Below are 14,099 nucleotides of genomic sequence, written 5' to 3'. Positions count from 1 at the left end.
CTCTCTCTGTGGCTTGGCCTGTTCTGGCCATTTCATGTAAGTGGAATTATGCAGTATTTGTCCTTTTGTGTCTGGCTGATTCCACTTTAGTTTCCTTTCACCGTAGTGTTCGTAGTGTTCGGTCCCAGGAAAAGAACACATACCACTGTGAGTTACAAAGTGTCAGGATAAAATGAACTAGCCCCTCAGCTTAAGCATGCAAACTTCCCAATAGGTTGCATCTACTTGGGAAAGTAAGCCTTCCTCACCCACCTGGTAGGGAAAGCAAGGGTGCCAAGAAGACATTTTTCTCAGCTCTCCCCTGGTGCCCTCATGAATCCAAACCACAGGACTGCAAAGTCTGATGGGAGAAGTCTTTGAAAGATGGAGCCATCCCAACTCTGAGGTTTACCTGGGCCTTTGTGCTTGCTTACAAGTGGGAAAGATGGTCTGGCCATGAGGCGTGACACTGCCTGCAGCCCTACTCGCTGCAGCCTCTGAGCCTCTGAGCCTCGTGCAGAGGGGCTGATTGCGAGGAAGCTACCCAGAGACGTCTGGTACCGCAGACAGAAAGGGTGCCACATCATTGGAATCTGCATTCAGGTTTTCTGAACAAAAACCTCGCCCTCACTTAATGTTTTGAAGTTCCCTCCAGTATTTTCCCTGTACACTTGTTTTTCTTTTTATTTGTTTTTTAACTTTTTATTTTGAAATAATTATGGACTCATGACAAAAGAGCACAGAGAGGGTCCTCGGACCCTCCCCCAGCTTCCCCCAGTGTGGACGTGGAAGCAGCCTTCCCATGTGTCAGGGCAGGAAGTCGACATGGCCTTTACATTATTTTTAAAAAACATGGAAATGTGTTTTTTTCATGGCAACATAATAAACCATCCTGTGGGTGTCCCATTATTTATTTAACCATTGGAAAGAGGATTTTAGTGTTTGTGTTTTAAAACTTTTATTATGGAAATCCTCTGACGTGCACAAACGTTGAGGGAACAGTACAATTGTCATGAACGCTGTGTGAGCGTTACTAAACCGTGACCAGCTCCCACGATTGCACTTGACCTCTCAGCCCTTCCTCCCCGCCCCTCCACGGAGGTGAAAAGGAGATCCTATCAGACATCATAGTGTTTCTTTACTAAGTATTTGCTGAGTACCTATCTCTAAATATTAAGGACTCTTTATTTAACAAAACCATAGTGCCATTATCATACTTTAAAAAAAATTAACAGCAGTTCTTTAACACCATCAAATATCCAGTCAGTGTTGAAATTTCCCGTTGTCCCGTGGACACCATAACGTGCTTATTTGGTGTTCTGGGGTTGGTTTTCCTGTTTTATAGGTTGTGTGAATTGGGATTCAAATTGGTTGACAAACTTCTAAGTCTGTATTTCCGCAGGTTCCCCCACCCTCTGTTTTCTGCTTTCTCTGCCTTTATGAGTCTCACTTGCAGACTCTGGTCCTTGCCCCCTAATCCAGACGTCCCAGCTCTGGATTTTGCCAGCGGCCTCCAGAGTCAGGTCCCCTCGGGCCTTGGGCTTTAGAGCTCTGTGGTCCCCAAAAGGATAAGAGTATGTTAACATGGTTTTTATAAAAAGGTTATCTCCTGCCCTGGCCAGCTAGCTTAGTTAGCTGGAGCTTTGTCCTGATGCGCCAGGGTTGTGAGTTCAGTCCCTGGTCAGGACACATACAGGAATCAACCAATGAATGTATAAATAAGTGGAACAACAAATTGATGTTTCTCTCTCCCCGCTTCCTCTCTCTCTCTAAAATCAATCAATAAAAAATGTTTAAAAAAAGGTTATCTCCTATCCTTAGAAATGTCACAAATATTCTGTCCCTTTCTTCCTCCTTTCCCCTCAAGGTAAAAAAAAAAAGTGATGGCTTCCCCCATTAAAAAAAATAATGATAATAATGATATATTGGTGCTTGACTATCTGTAGTTGCCAATGACATTCATGATTACAAATACAACTTGAGATGTACAAGCATCTCTGGGATATGCCAGTGATAATGTGTTATTATATTATAAAACGTTTTTAATGTAAAAAAAAATGTCCCAAAGAAAACAAAGCGGTGATTAGAGAGGAGCAGGAGAAGGTGGCAGCTTCTGGAGCAGAGGCTGGGACATTTGTGTGGAGACCCCTTGTTGCACCCACTGATGCAAGAAACAGATGTTCGGAGACTTTCAGGACATTTTCAGAGATGTTACTTTAATGGCCAATTCTTTTAACCTGCTCAGGGGCGGACTCTCGATGTGTCCCGGAGACACGGTGCTCTGAAGAGCTGCAGATGAGAGCCGCGCCGAACGCTCACAGGCTAGCTCTTTTATACAGTGAGAAGCAAGCAAGTTACAAAAGCGGGAGTTGCTGTTATCTCTGCATAGCTCTGAGCTCTGGAGGAGTTTTGCTCTGGGTTCAGGAGGAACTATCTGTCTGTCTCCTGTTGATAAGCTTATTTCGGATGACGATTTGTTTCTCTTCCTTATCCATTCTAGTGACCTTCAAGAGGTTTTCTGCTTAGCAATGCTTATAATTGTCTAGCTCTCAACACCCTCATGCGAGGGCACCCCACGCACCAGTCCTGGGAGCTGGGGCAGAGGACTGAGCCTCATGGGGCTGGAGGGAAATAGGAAGGGGCTTGGGCCAAAGCAGCGACTTGCAACCAGTGCGCCGCCAGGATTTTTAAACCGTGCAGTACCTGACTGTTTAGTCGGGGACACTGACTTCTCCCTTAGATTGTAAATAAAAAAAAGACAACAGCCAGCACAACAATAGCCGCCCGGCGGGAATGCCCTGTCTTGAACCCTAAATATTCGTGTACAGGTCACATGATAGAGCTGCATCTAACTGGTCACGTCACGTAACAAGGTTGTATCTGATTGGTAACTTTCGGTACCAGAAATCCTTATGTACAAGTATAGGCACCTGATTTTCTTTAAAAAGTCACTTTGGAGCAAAAAGGGTAGGTAATAATAATTATTATTATTGTAAATCAACCAAAATTATACCTACTTTTTTGTCAGAGTGGCAAAAAAAATTTTTTTTCATGTGCCACAGAATTTTACTAATTAGTTCATGTGTGCCATGAGATGAAAAAGGTTGAAAATCACTGGGCTAGAGCACAAGGCCCAAGAGGCAGTGGCGGAAGAGGGGGTGGCAAGGAGGACCAGTGGGTTGGGCTGTGCGCCTCTGGCCAGGGAGTGAACTTGGGTGTCCCTGTCCTGCAGAGGGCCAGGGCCAGGAGGTCAGACGCGGGGCAGATGCTCCGCAGAAGGCTGGCCCTGACCTGCAGCAGGGGTCTCCCTTAGGGCGCCGAGGCCTGAGCCCTCTGACAGATCTGCTTGCAGAGCGTCCCGGTTGGGGTAAAACAACCCCAGGGACAGCCTAGAAAGTGCCCAAACCCACAGGCTGACCAGGGTGGCACCAGCTGGCTGTGGACGGGGGGTCACGGGGGAGGTCATCATTGGCCTTTTTCAGAATGCACTTTAGCAGGAAGTAGTAACAACCACCAGCCCTTACTGACCACATGTAATATACTCATTGTGGTTCCCAGTGCTTTTCTCAAATGTATCTTCTCATGTCTCCTTTCGTCAAGTGCATTCTGAGAAATGGGGCTCGGAAAGGGCCTTTTCACAGATGAGGAAGCTGAGGCACAGAGGGCCCAGCAAGCTGCTGACACCCCAGACCCAAGGCAGAGCCGCAGGCTCCCCTTCTCCCTGCCGCCTCTTCTCACACTCGCATCTGTGATTTGTCTCCACAGCGGAGCCAGCCCCTCTGCTCGCGTCCTGAAAGGTGTGGTGCGGGTCGGCCTCCTGGGGAAAGGCCTGCTCCTTCAGGGAGACAGGAACGTGCAGCTGATCCTGCTCTGCTCCCAGAAGCCCACCCGCGCCCTGCTGCAGAGGGTCACTGGGCAGCTGCCCCAGCAACTCCGGGTAAGGGCAGCTGCCTCCCGGAGGTGGGGAGGGGTGGGACTGCCCGCCTCCCTCCCTCAAGGGCCCTCAGGCCCCCTGACAGGGATGACTTCGCTTCACAGGGTTTGAAGAAACAAGAGAGGTGGTCATTATTAGATAGAAACTAGTGGTTGGCTTGTTGGCTTGTTTTATAAACAGTTGCAAGGAGAAAGAAGTGGGGACATCAGGGTCTCTGCATGAAGCGAGTTCAGGGCAAGGGGGAAAATGTAAACGTCCCGCCGCGAGCACGCGAACCGCCCGTTTAAAAGGCCATGCGGTGACAGCATGGGGAGACTCAGTGCATGCAGACAGGGGCGCCTCGCAAGTCGCGAGGCAAGATTGATCGTGGGAGGCCAGTTGGGTTTTTTCGGGGAGCAGTCCCTATGCTGTCGTCACAGCGCTTTTCTCAGGACAGCCGGGGGCAGTGAGACCGCGTCCCGGTTCACATTGAGCATCTTAGGTTAAAACGGTCGGTCCTGGGGCGGCTTCTTCCTGTCCCCCAGAAAATTCTGCATTGCTCCTCCTATGGCTTAGTGAGCCAGGGCGCAGACCCAGACCACCCCCGGGCTCCCGCCCGGTCCGGAGCGGACAGACAGACATACACACAGCAGGCTAAAGCTAGTTTATCTCCTGTGAGGGAATTAAAGCCTGATGCCAGGTGAGAGCACCGGGGAGGAGCAAGTCGTGTCCAACAGGAAGAGGGAGGTGTGTGTCCCTCTGAGGACATTCGGGTCGTTTCCAGTGCTATGCACCACCACTGAGGCTGCGCTGAGTAAATAAGCTTGCGCACACGCCGCTCCACCCGTGTGGGAGCTCATCCTAGGGCAGAGTCTCCAGGTCGGAGGCACGAGCCTGGGGCTCCTGGTGAGTGTTGCCAGGTCAGCTTCCACCAGCAGTTGGGAAGATGCACGGATTTGCCCGCCCAGCTGCTTGCAGGCTTCGAGTTTCGTCCTTCTCATAGGTGATGATGGCACCTCATTATAGTTTTAATTTGCTTCTCTTTTACTGTGGGGGTCATCTGTGGCATTGTGAAAAAGGGACACTTCTGTTTCCTTTTCTTCCAACTATCTGTTCTGTTAACAGCTGGTTTATTATTATTATTATTATTATTATTATTATTATTATTATTATCTTTGTTAAGGGCATTCTTTACATATGAAGGCACCTTATAGGCTAGGTTTGTCACCTATATGCATTTGTTTTTTACATTTTAAAAAAGATTTTATTTATTTTTAGACAGAGGGGAAGGGAAGGAGAAAGAGAGGGAGAATCAACGTCAGTATGTGGTTGCCTCTCATGCGCCCCCTACTGGGGACCTGGCCCACAACCCAGGCATGTGCTCTGACTGGGAACCAAACCAGCGACCCTTTGGTTTGCAACCTGTGCTCAATCCACTGAGCTACACCAGCCAAGGCTAAATTTTTAGTGATTGATTTTAGAGAGAAGAAGGGAGAGAAAGAGAGAGAAACATTCATTTGTTGTTCCACTTCTCTATGCATTCCTTGGTTGGTTCTTGCATGTGCCCCAACCAGGAGTTAAACCCACAATCTTGGTGTATTGGGATGATGCTCTAACCAAATGAGCTACTCAGCCAGGGCTTCTATAGGCATTTCTATATGTGTGTACTTCTGGGAGGCGGGGCTATGTCTCAGTTCCATGGAGGCTCCAGACGCCTGGCACGGGGCCTGCAACTTGACGCGTCCTTGCTGTTTGCTCCTGTCTCTCAGCTGGAGTGACTTGGCCTTGTGTTGTGTTTGCACCTCACAGATGGTGACAGAGGACAAGTACGAGGTCTCCTCTGACCCAGAAGCCAACATCATCATCTCATCTTGTGAGGAGCCCAGAATACGGGTCACTGTGTCTGTCACCTCGTCCCTAATGCGAGAGGACCCCTCCACGGACAGAGGTGCAGCCGGGCCCTTCGGTCCACCCCCCGTCCACACACTCTCAGGTGGCTTAGGGAAGCATCTGACTCTGCCCTGGGCAGGGGTAGAGGGTTGGGGGTGCGGCCTTCTGGCACTTCTGTTAGCCCTGGATGCCATTGGTCAGATAGGAGCTGGGCCTGCGGCAGTGGAGGAAGCAAACTGGTGACAGAGTGTCAGGTGGGCTCAGAACTGGGCTGTGAGTATGCTCCTGGACCCTCCCTATACAGCACCATGCCCCTCCCTTGCCTCCGGGCCTGTGCAGACACCTACGCCCTGCCCAGGGGAAACTGACTGTGCCAGGTGCCCAGGAGCTCACATCGTCCATCTGACCATGGCAGAGGCCACAGCAGAGGTCACAGCAGACCCTGCTGGTCCCGACACAGCTCATGTGGGACACAGGTGTCAGGGGGTGTAAGGCATATTGGCATTGCCTGAGAGAGTGGGAAGGGGTGCCGGGCCAGGCCAGAGGGCAGCAAGGGCCTTGAATCACCACCACACGGTGAAGGCCAGCCAACAGGGAGGCACCCTGGGTCTCACTGAGCCATGGAACCTTCTGGAACTGCCCCTAGGACCAGTTTTCAAATTCCATTAATTCATTCCTTTTTTTTAAATAAAAATTTTATTTATTTTTAGAGAGAGGGGAAATGGGTAGAAAGAGAGGGAGAAAAACATCCATGTGTGGGAGACACATTGGTTGTCTCTCCTGCGTGCCCCAACCAGGGACCAAACCCACAACCCAGGCATATACTGTGACTGGGAATCAAACCAGCGACCTTTCCTCTGCAGACCAATAACCAACCAACCAAGCCACGTGGGTCAGGGCTCCATTCATTCTTGAACTCCCTTCACGATTGTTGTCTGAGAGCCACCAACTGCCAACATTTTTCTTTAAATCAATTAATTTTAACACACATTTTTAAAGAGGAGAACCTTTGACTATTAATGGAAAGCCATTATCAGTTGTTATAAGTAGTTATCTAAAAAATCAATATAGGGGGCAAAGAACCACACCATTAAATTCTAGCTGAAGGCCCAGCGAGGGCTCGCTCAAACATACCAGGCGGGGGCTGGGAATGTTAGCCTATGTTAACCCCTGTGGCTGCTACCTGGAGGCTGCCTGGGAAGACGAGGAGACACAGATAGCCCTCTGTGACTGTGACCCCCAGGAGCCCGTCAGCCTCACTCAGGGGTCCACGCCCTGGGCTGGCGGTTGCTGGGAGGGCAGCTTCTAACCCCTCTTCAAAGGCACACCCCTGCCACTAGGAGATCCCTGGGGATATTTATGGGTAAAAGTGAAACCTGAGACCCACCATGTGACCTAAGTAAGCCAGGTGTCCTAGAATGATATGAGAATATCCTGGAAGCAATAACAGTAAGAAAGAAAAAACGGATCTGCATTTCTCTCACACACGGAGGCCTTTGTCTTCAATGATGGCATGTGTTCAAATCTGCCCACTTTTTCCCTTTTACATAGACATTTGGAAGTTTCTGGAAATCTGGCTTAGTTCCTGGTTTTCCACCTGCTCTGTAGTTTGCTAACCAAGGGAGTTGTTGAGGAAGGTGCTCAGTGATAAGAATGCTTTCCTTGTGGGCACTAACTTCAGAGGATGTGGGATTTTCACAGAAATGGTTTCTCTAGTCCTTGTAGTTCCCCAGATGAAAGATCTGGGAGGAAGCATGTATCTTCCAGATAAATAAAATGAGTCCCAGAGAACTGAGAGGCATAGCCCATGTGGGCCAGGGAGGAAGTGAAGTGGGAAATGGCATTGCCCACACTCCCTTTTCTTCTAGAAGGAATGGAAGTGCCCGACCCAGGAGATGTCTTGAACCTAGAAAAGTGTCTCCAGTCACTGGCCGCCCTCCGCCATGCCAAGTGGTTCCAGGTTAGGGGGAGCAGGATTGGGAGGGGGGTCACACATGTCTGTCCTGTCGGGTGCGCCCTTAGCCACCTCCTTGGCTAGCTGTGTGGCTCATGCCCATTTGGGAGTGGAACCTACCCCTAGCCACCTCCCTCCAGGCTGGCCAGCTGTGCTCCCTCCCCTCTACTGACAGGACAGGACCCCTGGCCCAGCTCCCCGTCCCCAAGGTCTGCCCTTGCTCCCTTGGCCTCACACACACCCACGTGCACGCGGCTTCCAGAGCTAACTGTGGGCTTCCTCCCCCAAAGGCACGAGCCAGCGGCCTACAGCCCTGTGCAATTGTCATCAGGGTTTTTCGAGACCTCTGCCAGCGTGTGGCCCCCTGGGGAGCTCTGCCAGACTGGGTAAGGCAGCGCCCGGCAGCCATCCTGCTGTGGGAGGCCTTATTTCCTCCTGGGCAGGCGTTTCCCCTCCCAGAACTTGTCATTCCCAGAAAGGGCTGGCATCAGTCTGCGCACTCGGGAGCAGCAGATCATGGTAGGGGTGTCTCAGGAGGGGTCTCGGCACCAGGAAGAGACCTGCTCTGGATACAGCCTCACTTGGCTGTATTTTCTTAAACCTTCGACCTCGCAGACAGAACTAGGTAGCATGCCAGCGCAAGGGTGCCAGGGAAATGTGCAGCATCAGCACCGAGGGCCCGGCCAGGTCAGGGGCCCAGTGCCCACCCTGGCACCACTCTGGCCTCTGGACCACTCCTGCCTCCTCTGGAGGGGAGACCCCTGTGGCTCTGACACCCCATCTCCCCCACCGTCCGTAGACCCCAGAGCCCACAGGGTGGAGGGAAGAGCAGAGAATAGAGAATGCAAGTGTCCCCATGCCCCCTGAACATCCCCTGAATGTGAGACCCCCAGCTTCAACCGTCTCTGGGGTCCCCCATCCTTCTGTGGGATTACCCCTTGTCCCTCGGTAGGCTTGCCTCTGAGTGTTCCACTCTCGTTTCACATACCCACCCGCCGACCCCCTCACCAGTGCTGGGTGGAACGACCTGTAGGGTTTTTAGTTGTTCACGTTGTTCTCAGGAAGGAGCTGGAGCCCCCTGCACTCTTGAGAGCCATTTGTGTTCTGTGAGCAGCCTGATGCTGCTTGCCGTCTCCTCCTGCTCCCAAAGCCGGGCCCCTGGGTCACCCTTGGCCTTACTCATGAGGGCCATCTTCAAAACCAAGGCTTCCGGTACCCATCAGGACCTCTGCCTCATGCCCAGTGTGCAGGGGCCATTGCTCTTAGCACCACCCCCCCATGGACAGCGCAGGGGCTGCCCTCCCGCTGGGTTACTAGCACACATCCCCTGCCCTGGCAACCCCCCTGGATGGGGTGGCTCCTTGAAGGAGGAGGCACACCTGAGCAAGCCACAGAGTCATTGTGACCCAGGCTAAATGCACCATGGGTCACAGAGAACAAGTTTCTTTTAACCCTTGAAGTGCTAGTTTTTACTGTTACGATTGATGGGATTTTGCCAATGGGGAAACTAAGCGTTAGACATTAAAGAAACCTGCCGTTACCATACCAGGAGGTGGTAAGGCCTCACTGACAACCACCCTCTGTAGAACTCAAGGGTGGGTGGGAGTTAGAGAAAGAGCTGGGAGGGGCCCCCTATCCTGGGGTCCCCTGGAGACCTCTAGCCAAGCCCACCAGAGCCCCTCCAGCAAGAGGTGAGCTGGCCAAGGCACGCTCCTCCACGGCACAGCATCTCCCTTTCCGTCCCTGCCCGGCCCAGGCCATGGAGCTGCTGGTGGAGAAGGCTGTGAGCAGTGCCAAGGGGCCCCTGAGCCCGGGGGACGCCGTGCGGCGGGTCCTGGAGTGTATGGCCTCAGGGATGCTCCTGACAGGTCAGTCTGCGTCGGTGGGGAGCCCAGAACACTGGGGCATGTAGCAGACTGAGGAACAGAGGGAGCCTCTTCCCAACACTCGAGAACAGCGTCCAACCTGGGTGGGAGGAGGGACCCAGACGTGCACACACGTCCCCCAGCGGGAAGGGAACGGCCCAGTGGCAAGTGGAACAAGCTCACCTGCAGAGGAGGGCAGGGCCCAGTGCAGATGGGGCAGGTGGGGGAGCCATCCCCGTCTATCGGCCTGACACTCACTCTGTGATGGCAGCCCCCCTGTCTGGGGGCCCTGGCTGTCACCGGGTGATGGCCTTGGTGGGAGTATTTCCCAAGGAAACCAGCAGACACTCAGAAATGGGCTACGTGTGGAGAGGCACACCGCGGTGTGGCTCCCAGTAGCAGAAGGGAAGAGAGATCATGTGCGCTCATGAGGTGGCAGGGACAGAGACGGTGTTTTCCGGCCGGTTTAGGGACATGGGTGGTATCATGTTAAGTGAAAGACGAGCAAACACACTGGGTGACATAGGTACATGCTCGGGCACACACCCATGGCAGCAGGAAGCTCTGCTGAGTGTACCTGTGGGGACAGAGGAGGGGTGGCCCAGGTGAGATGCCCCAGAGGGAGAGCCTGTGCCAGCTGAGGGCATGCCCCCCAGGTGTGGCCGTGGGTACCGAGGGGTACAGTCACAGACCCCATGCTCGAACCCTCTCAGGCCCCGGTGGTGGCAGTCTTTCATGAGGGTGCTCTGTCTTCTTTGCCACCCCCACCTCGCCTCACGAAGATGGGCCTGGGCTCCAGGATCCCTGTGAGAGAGACCAGACGGACGTGCTCGGGTCCATGACCCTCCAGGAGCGGGAAGACGTCACAGTCAGTGCCCAGGTAGGGTGGCTGGCCCCTGTGGCTCCCTGACTCCAGGCCAGCTCAACAACGCAGTGGGCAGCACCCTGGTCCCAGCCCGTTTTCAGTGATGCAGCACCCCAGGAAATGTTCTGGGGTTCCCTTTCCGTGTCCCTGCAGAGACAGGTGGCCTGTGGGAGGGTAGCCCATGGGTGACAGGACTGTTTCTGGGGGCACACCCAGCCTGGCTCAGAGCTGAAGCCACCACAGTGACAAGGCGCAGCCCTGGGGCCTCACTGGCGAGGACTGGCCTTGGTGAGCTCCCCCAGCCCTGCCCTGCCACCCCATGCTCTGTAAATATACCCGGCTTGTGGCTGGCCAGCCTCAAGCAAGAAAACAGCCCATCTGTGGTTTCCCTTTGGCTGTAAGTTTGTAAGAAAGTCGCCCAGGGGCACGAAAATCACATGGGGCCCGACATTTAGAAATTATCTCAATGGAGAGAATCAAATTGCTTCTGATCAGAGCCAAACTGGGTGATGCAGGATTTGGGGTCCCTGCAGGGAGGCAGGAAAGCTCTGGTGCTCCAGGGGGCATCCTGGCGAAGTCCTGCCCTTAGCGGCCTGAGCAGCTCCCACGCAGTCGGTCAGGCCTGACGGTAACTGAGCTCGGCAGTTGCTAGAAGAGTATTTATTGTCAAGGACAGGAGGACCGGTGCGCCACCGTGCCGTGGGGCTGGGTGAGGCGAGCACAAGCTGGAGGGTCCTGACAGGTTGTCTGCCCCCAGCACGCCCTGCGCATGTTGGCGTTTAGGCAGATCCACAAGATCCTGGGCATGGACCCCCTGCCACCGCCCAAAACCAGGCCAGGGTTGCGCTTCAGGAAGAGGCCGCAGGAGGCGGACGAGACCGAGGAAGGCCCAAGGAAGCAGGCCAGCCAGGTGGAGACGGGCCGTGTGAGTGGCCTCGCCTCCCCAACGGGTCCTGACGTGCCACTGAGTGGACGCTGCATCCCCGATATTCAGCGGTTGTGCTCTCCCTTCCAGTAACGTCTCCCGGGTTTCTTTAACAACGCTTGTGCTTTGCCCAGCAGTGAAACTGCATCACACAGGGATGAAAACCTCTGGGTGGGACAGCTGCTCAAGGTGTCCCTAGTGCAGCGTGGAAGGTGTTGAAGCCCTAGTACAGTGACTTTGAGCCCTGGCTCTTTTGCTAACTTTAAACTCACCTGGGGCTACTACGGGTATGGATTCATAAATTGCTTCCTGTGGTTGCCCCAGCCGGGCATGGACTTCAAATCACCAGGGCATGCCCATCCAGGACCACCCCCCCATCCTGAAGGCTAGCCCTGGGAGGCAGGCTAGGGAGAGTTGGGGGTGGGGGCCAATCCCAAGGGTGCACCTGGGCCCAGCCTGCGCCAAACACACCACCCCTCCCACTCACCAGCCTGGAAATGGCCCCTCATCCCGGGGTCTGCTGGGCCTCAGCTGGGCTCCTCTCCCACCCCCGAAATGGGGAGGGCGGCAGGGCTAAGTGCTCCTCGGCCCCCTCCCAGGAGCAGCTGCGACCTGGATCTGCCCTGACTTTAAGACTCCCTCCCCACCCCGACCTCGGAGTGCCTTCTGCTTCCAGAGGAGTTGCTCTGTAATGTATTGTTTGGGCTGGGCTTTGCCCATTGTCTTTCTCCTACCCTCCCTGCATAGGTCCAGCCTTTGTGGGTCCAGGGCTTACTTCTTAGGATCTGGGGGGCTGTACACAGGGTCAGACACCTGCTGGTGGACATGGCCCTGGCACTGGTGGGCATGGGCATACCCCCTGCCCAGCCCCGTCCTGCTCTGTCCAAACCTCCCTTTTTGGTGACCAGTTTTCCTGGCTGGCATTAAAGCAGAAAAGCTCATCTTTATGCCAACTCGGTCTGCAACTACTTGATTCCTTTGATTGTGTGTCTGTGTTTAAGGGACAACCTCTGTGCGGCTTCACGTCTGATGTCTGTGTACAGCTACCTGGAAATTTGGAGGGCAGGGGAATAAATGCTTGTCTTTTCATGTGGACCATTCAGTCCTTTGCTCAGGGCACAGGGGACCCTGCTGGGCTCTCAGGGCTCTGAGCGGGGCGTTGCAGCTGCCACATTTCTCCCACAGACGAAGCACAGGGACAGGGTCCAGGCATCCTTCACCTCACAGGGAGAGCTTCACCCCAACACCCCCTCTCTCCCTTTGATCCTGGCCAGTGACTCTGCCATTTACCCAACTGCCCAGGCTGGCCACCACCACCACCTGGTTCCTTTGTGCTCAGGAACTCACGCTTCTACTCTCCATCCACTGCTACTCTCCCTTGTCGCTCTGCTGCTTCAACACTCCCACAGCAAGAGCTCTGGATAAAACCCCGAATCCCAAAGAAGCCCCCACAGGAACCGATCTGCCACTTTCTGCTTCAATAACTCCGCTTCAGACTCACCAGTCTCTGCTTGTCATCAGGCCAGCCAATCTTGTTCCTGCCCCCAGGGACTTTGCACATGCTCTTCCCACTGCACGGGAAGCTCTTCCCCTGACCTGTGTGGCCATCGACTCCTCCCTGCCTTCAGGTCTCAGCTCACATATCGCCTCCTGAGAGAGGCCTCCCTGACCACTTCAGCCTACCACAGAACTGACTGAAATCACCCATTATCTACTCTGGCCAGTAGCTCAGGTGGTTAGAGCATTGTCCCCACACACCAAAGAGGCAGCTTCCATCCCTGGTCAGGGCACAAACAAGAATTAACCAGTGAATGCATAAATAAGTGGAACAACAGATTGATGTTTCTCTCCCTTTTTTTCTCTCTAAAATCAATAAACATTTAAAAAATTTAAAAAAAAACGTAAAAAAATCACTTGTTATCTGCCTCCTCCCTACCCCCAGGATATAAATTCTCTATGGACAGGAAATATATCTATCTCACTTAACACGCAATCCCCAGGTTTAGAACACACCAAGTACATAGTAGTAGCTCAATAAATATGTTAAGGGCTTGAAGCCATGCTTGAGATACCTAAACACAGGGCTCATAAGAGGAATCCGCCTCCTGGCAGTTAGGAAGACGCCATTTGTTTCTGTCTCATCCCGAGAAATTACTGTGACAGCCTGGGCGAGGGGCTTCAGTTAGGGCAGTGGCAGGATGATGAAGGAACGGGAGAATGGCTCTGTCTTCCAGACAAGGACGTGGCAGGCCTGCGTCACAGCTGCACCCGTGTGCAAAGCCCTGCGTCCTGCCGCTGTGCAACACACTCAGTCCTCGCAGACTCACTTCCTCCCTGACATCCTGCCAGGGGCAGCTCTTGGAAAACATGTTGCCCACCGTTCACCAGTCCCTCCCTGGCTCCCGGGAAAGATGGATATCATCTTTGCCACCAGGTAGTTTAATGCCAATTCTGTTGACAGAAAATTAAATCTGCCCCCACAGCAACTCCAAAAATAAACACAATCAGGCTACGTGACAGCGAATCAAGCAATGAGTTAGCTGTGTGTTCGGTCCAGATGGATGAAACGTCCGGGCGACAAGCTCACTCAAGGCCTGAAGGGTGGTCTTCCCTAATCTCTCCAGCCCTCTTTCCACTGGTCAGAGGACTCCAGAACGGGCCGGCGGGAAGGCACTGTGCCAGGCTCCCACGAAGCCTGACTGCTGCGA

General features: G+C 53.5%; 2 protein-coding genes across 2 annotated transcripts in view; both read left to right on the top strand.

Annotated features, from left to right (window-relative positions):
- Positions 1 to 14,099, top strand: part of MATK (megakaryocyte-associated tyrosine kinase) — a 47,772-nt gene that overhangs the window by 16,661 nt on the left and 17,012 nt on the right. Inside the window, 3 exon segments of the mRNA XM_071219179.1 lie at positions 3,745 to 3,870; positions 3,872 to 3,925; positions 8,388 to 8,423. Of these exon segments, the coding sequence (XP_071075280.1) occupies positions 3,745 to 3,870; positions 3,872 to 3,925; positions 8,388 to 8,423 (216 nt within the window).
- Positions 8,017 to 13,075, top strand: ZFR2 (zinc finger RNA binding protein 2). Its single transcript, XM_071219178.1, has 4 exons — positions 8,017 to 8,122; positions 9,493 to 9,604; positions 10,384 to 10,481; positions 11,224 to 13,075. Exons 2-4 carry the CDS (start codon positions 9,496 to 9,498, stop codon positions 11,482 to 11,484), a joined length of 468 nt encoding a protein of 155 aa, XP_071075279.1. The 5' UTR covers positions 8,017 to 8,122; positions 9,493 to 9,495; the 3' UTR covers positions 11,485 to 13,075.

The sequence above is a fragment of the Desmodus rotundus genome, chromosome 9 (genome assembly GCF_022682495.2).
Source record: "Desmodus rotundus isolate HL8 chromosome 9, HLdesRot8A.1, whole genome shotgun sequence".
In the NCBI taxonomy this organism is placed as follows: Eukaryota; Metazoa; Chordata; class Mammalia; order Chiroptera; family Phyllostomidae; genus Desmodus; species Desmodus rotundus.
Note: the sequence above shows the minus strand (reverse complement) of the source record. Positions and strands in the feature narration are given on the sequence as shown.

Excerpts from the sequence above, each read along its gene's own strand:
- ZFR2 (XM_071219178.1), top strand. The coding sequence starts at position 9,496 with ATGGAGCTGCTGGTGGAGAAGGCTGTGAGCAGTGCCAAGGGGCCCCTG. Across the intron at positions 9,605-10,383 it reads CTCAGGGATGCTCCTGACAG|ATGGGCCTGGGCTCCAGGAT; the intron begins GTCAGTCTGCGT and ends CGCCTCACGAAG. Across the intron at positions 10,482-11,223 it reads ACGTCACAGTCAGTGCCCAG|CACGCCCTGCGCATGTTGGC; the intron begins GTAGGGTGGCTG and ends GTCTGCCCCCAG.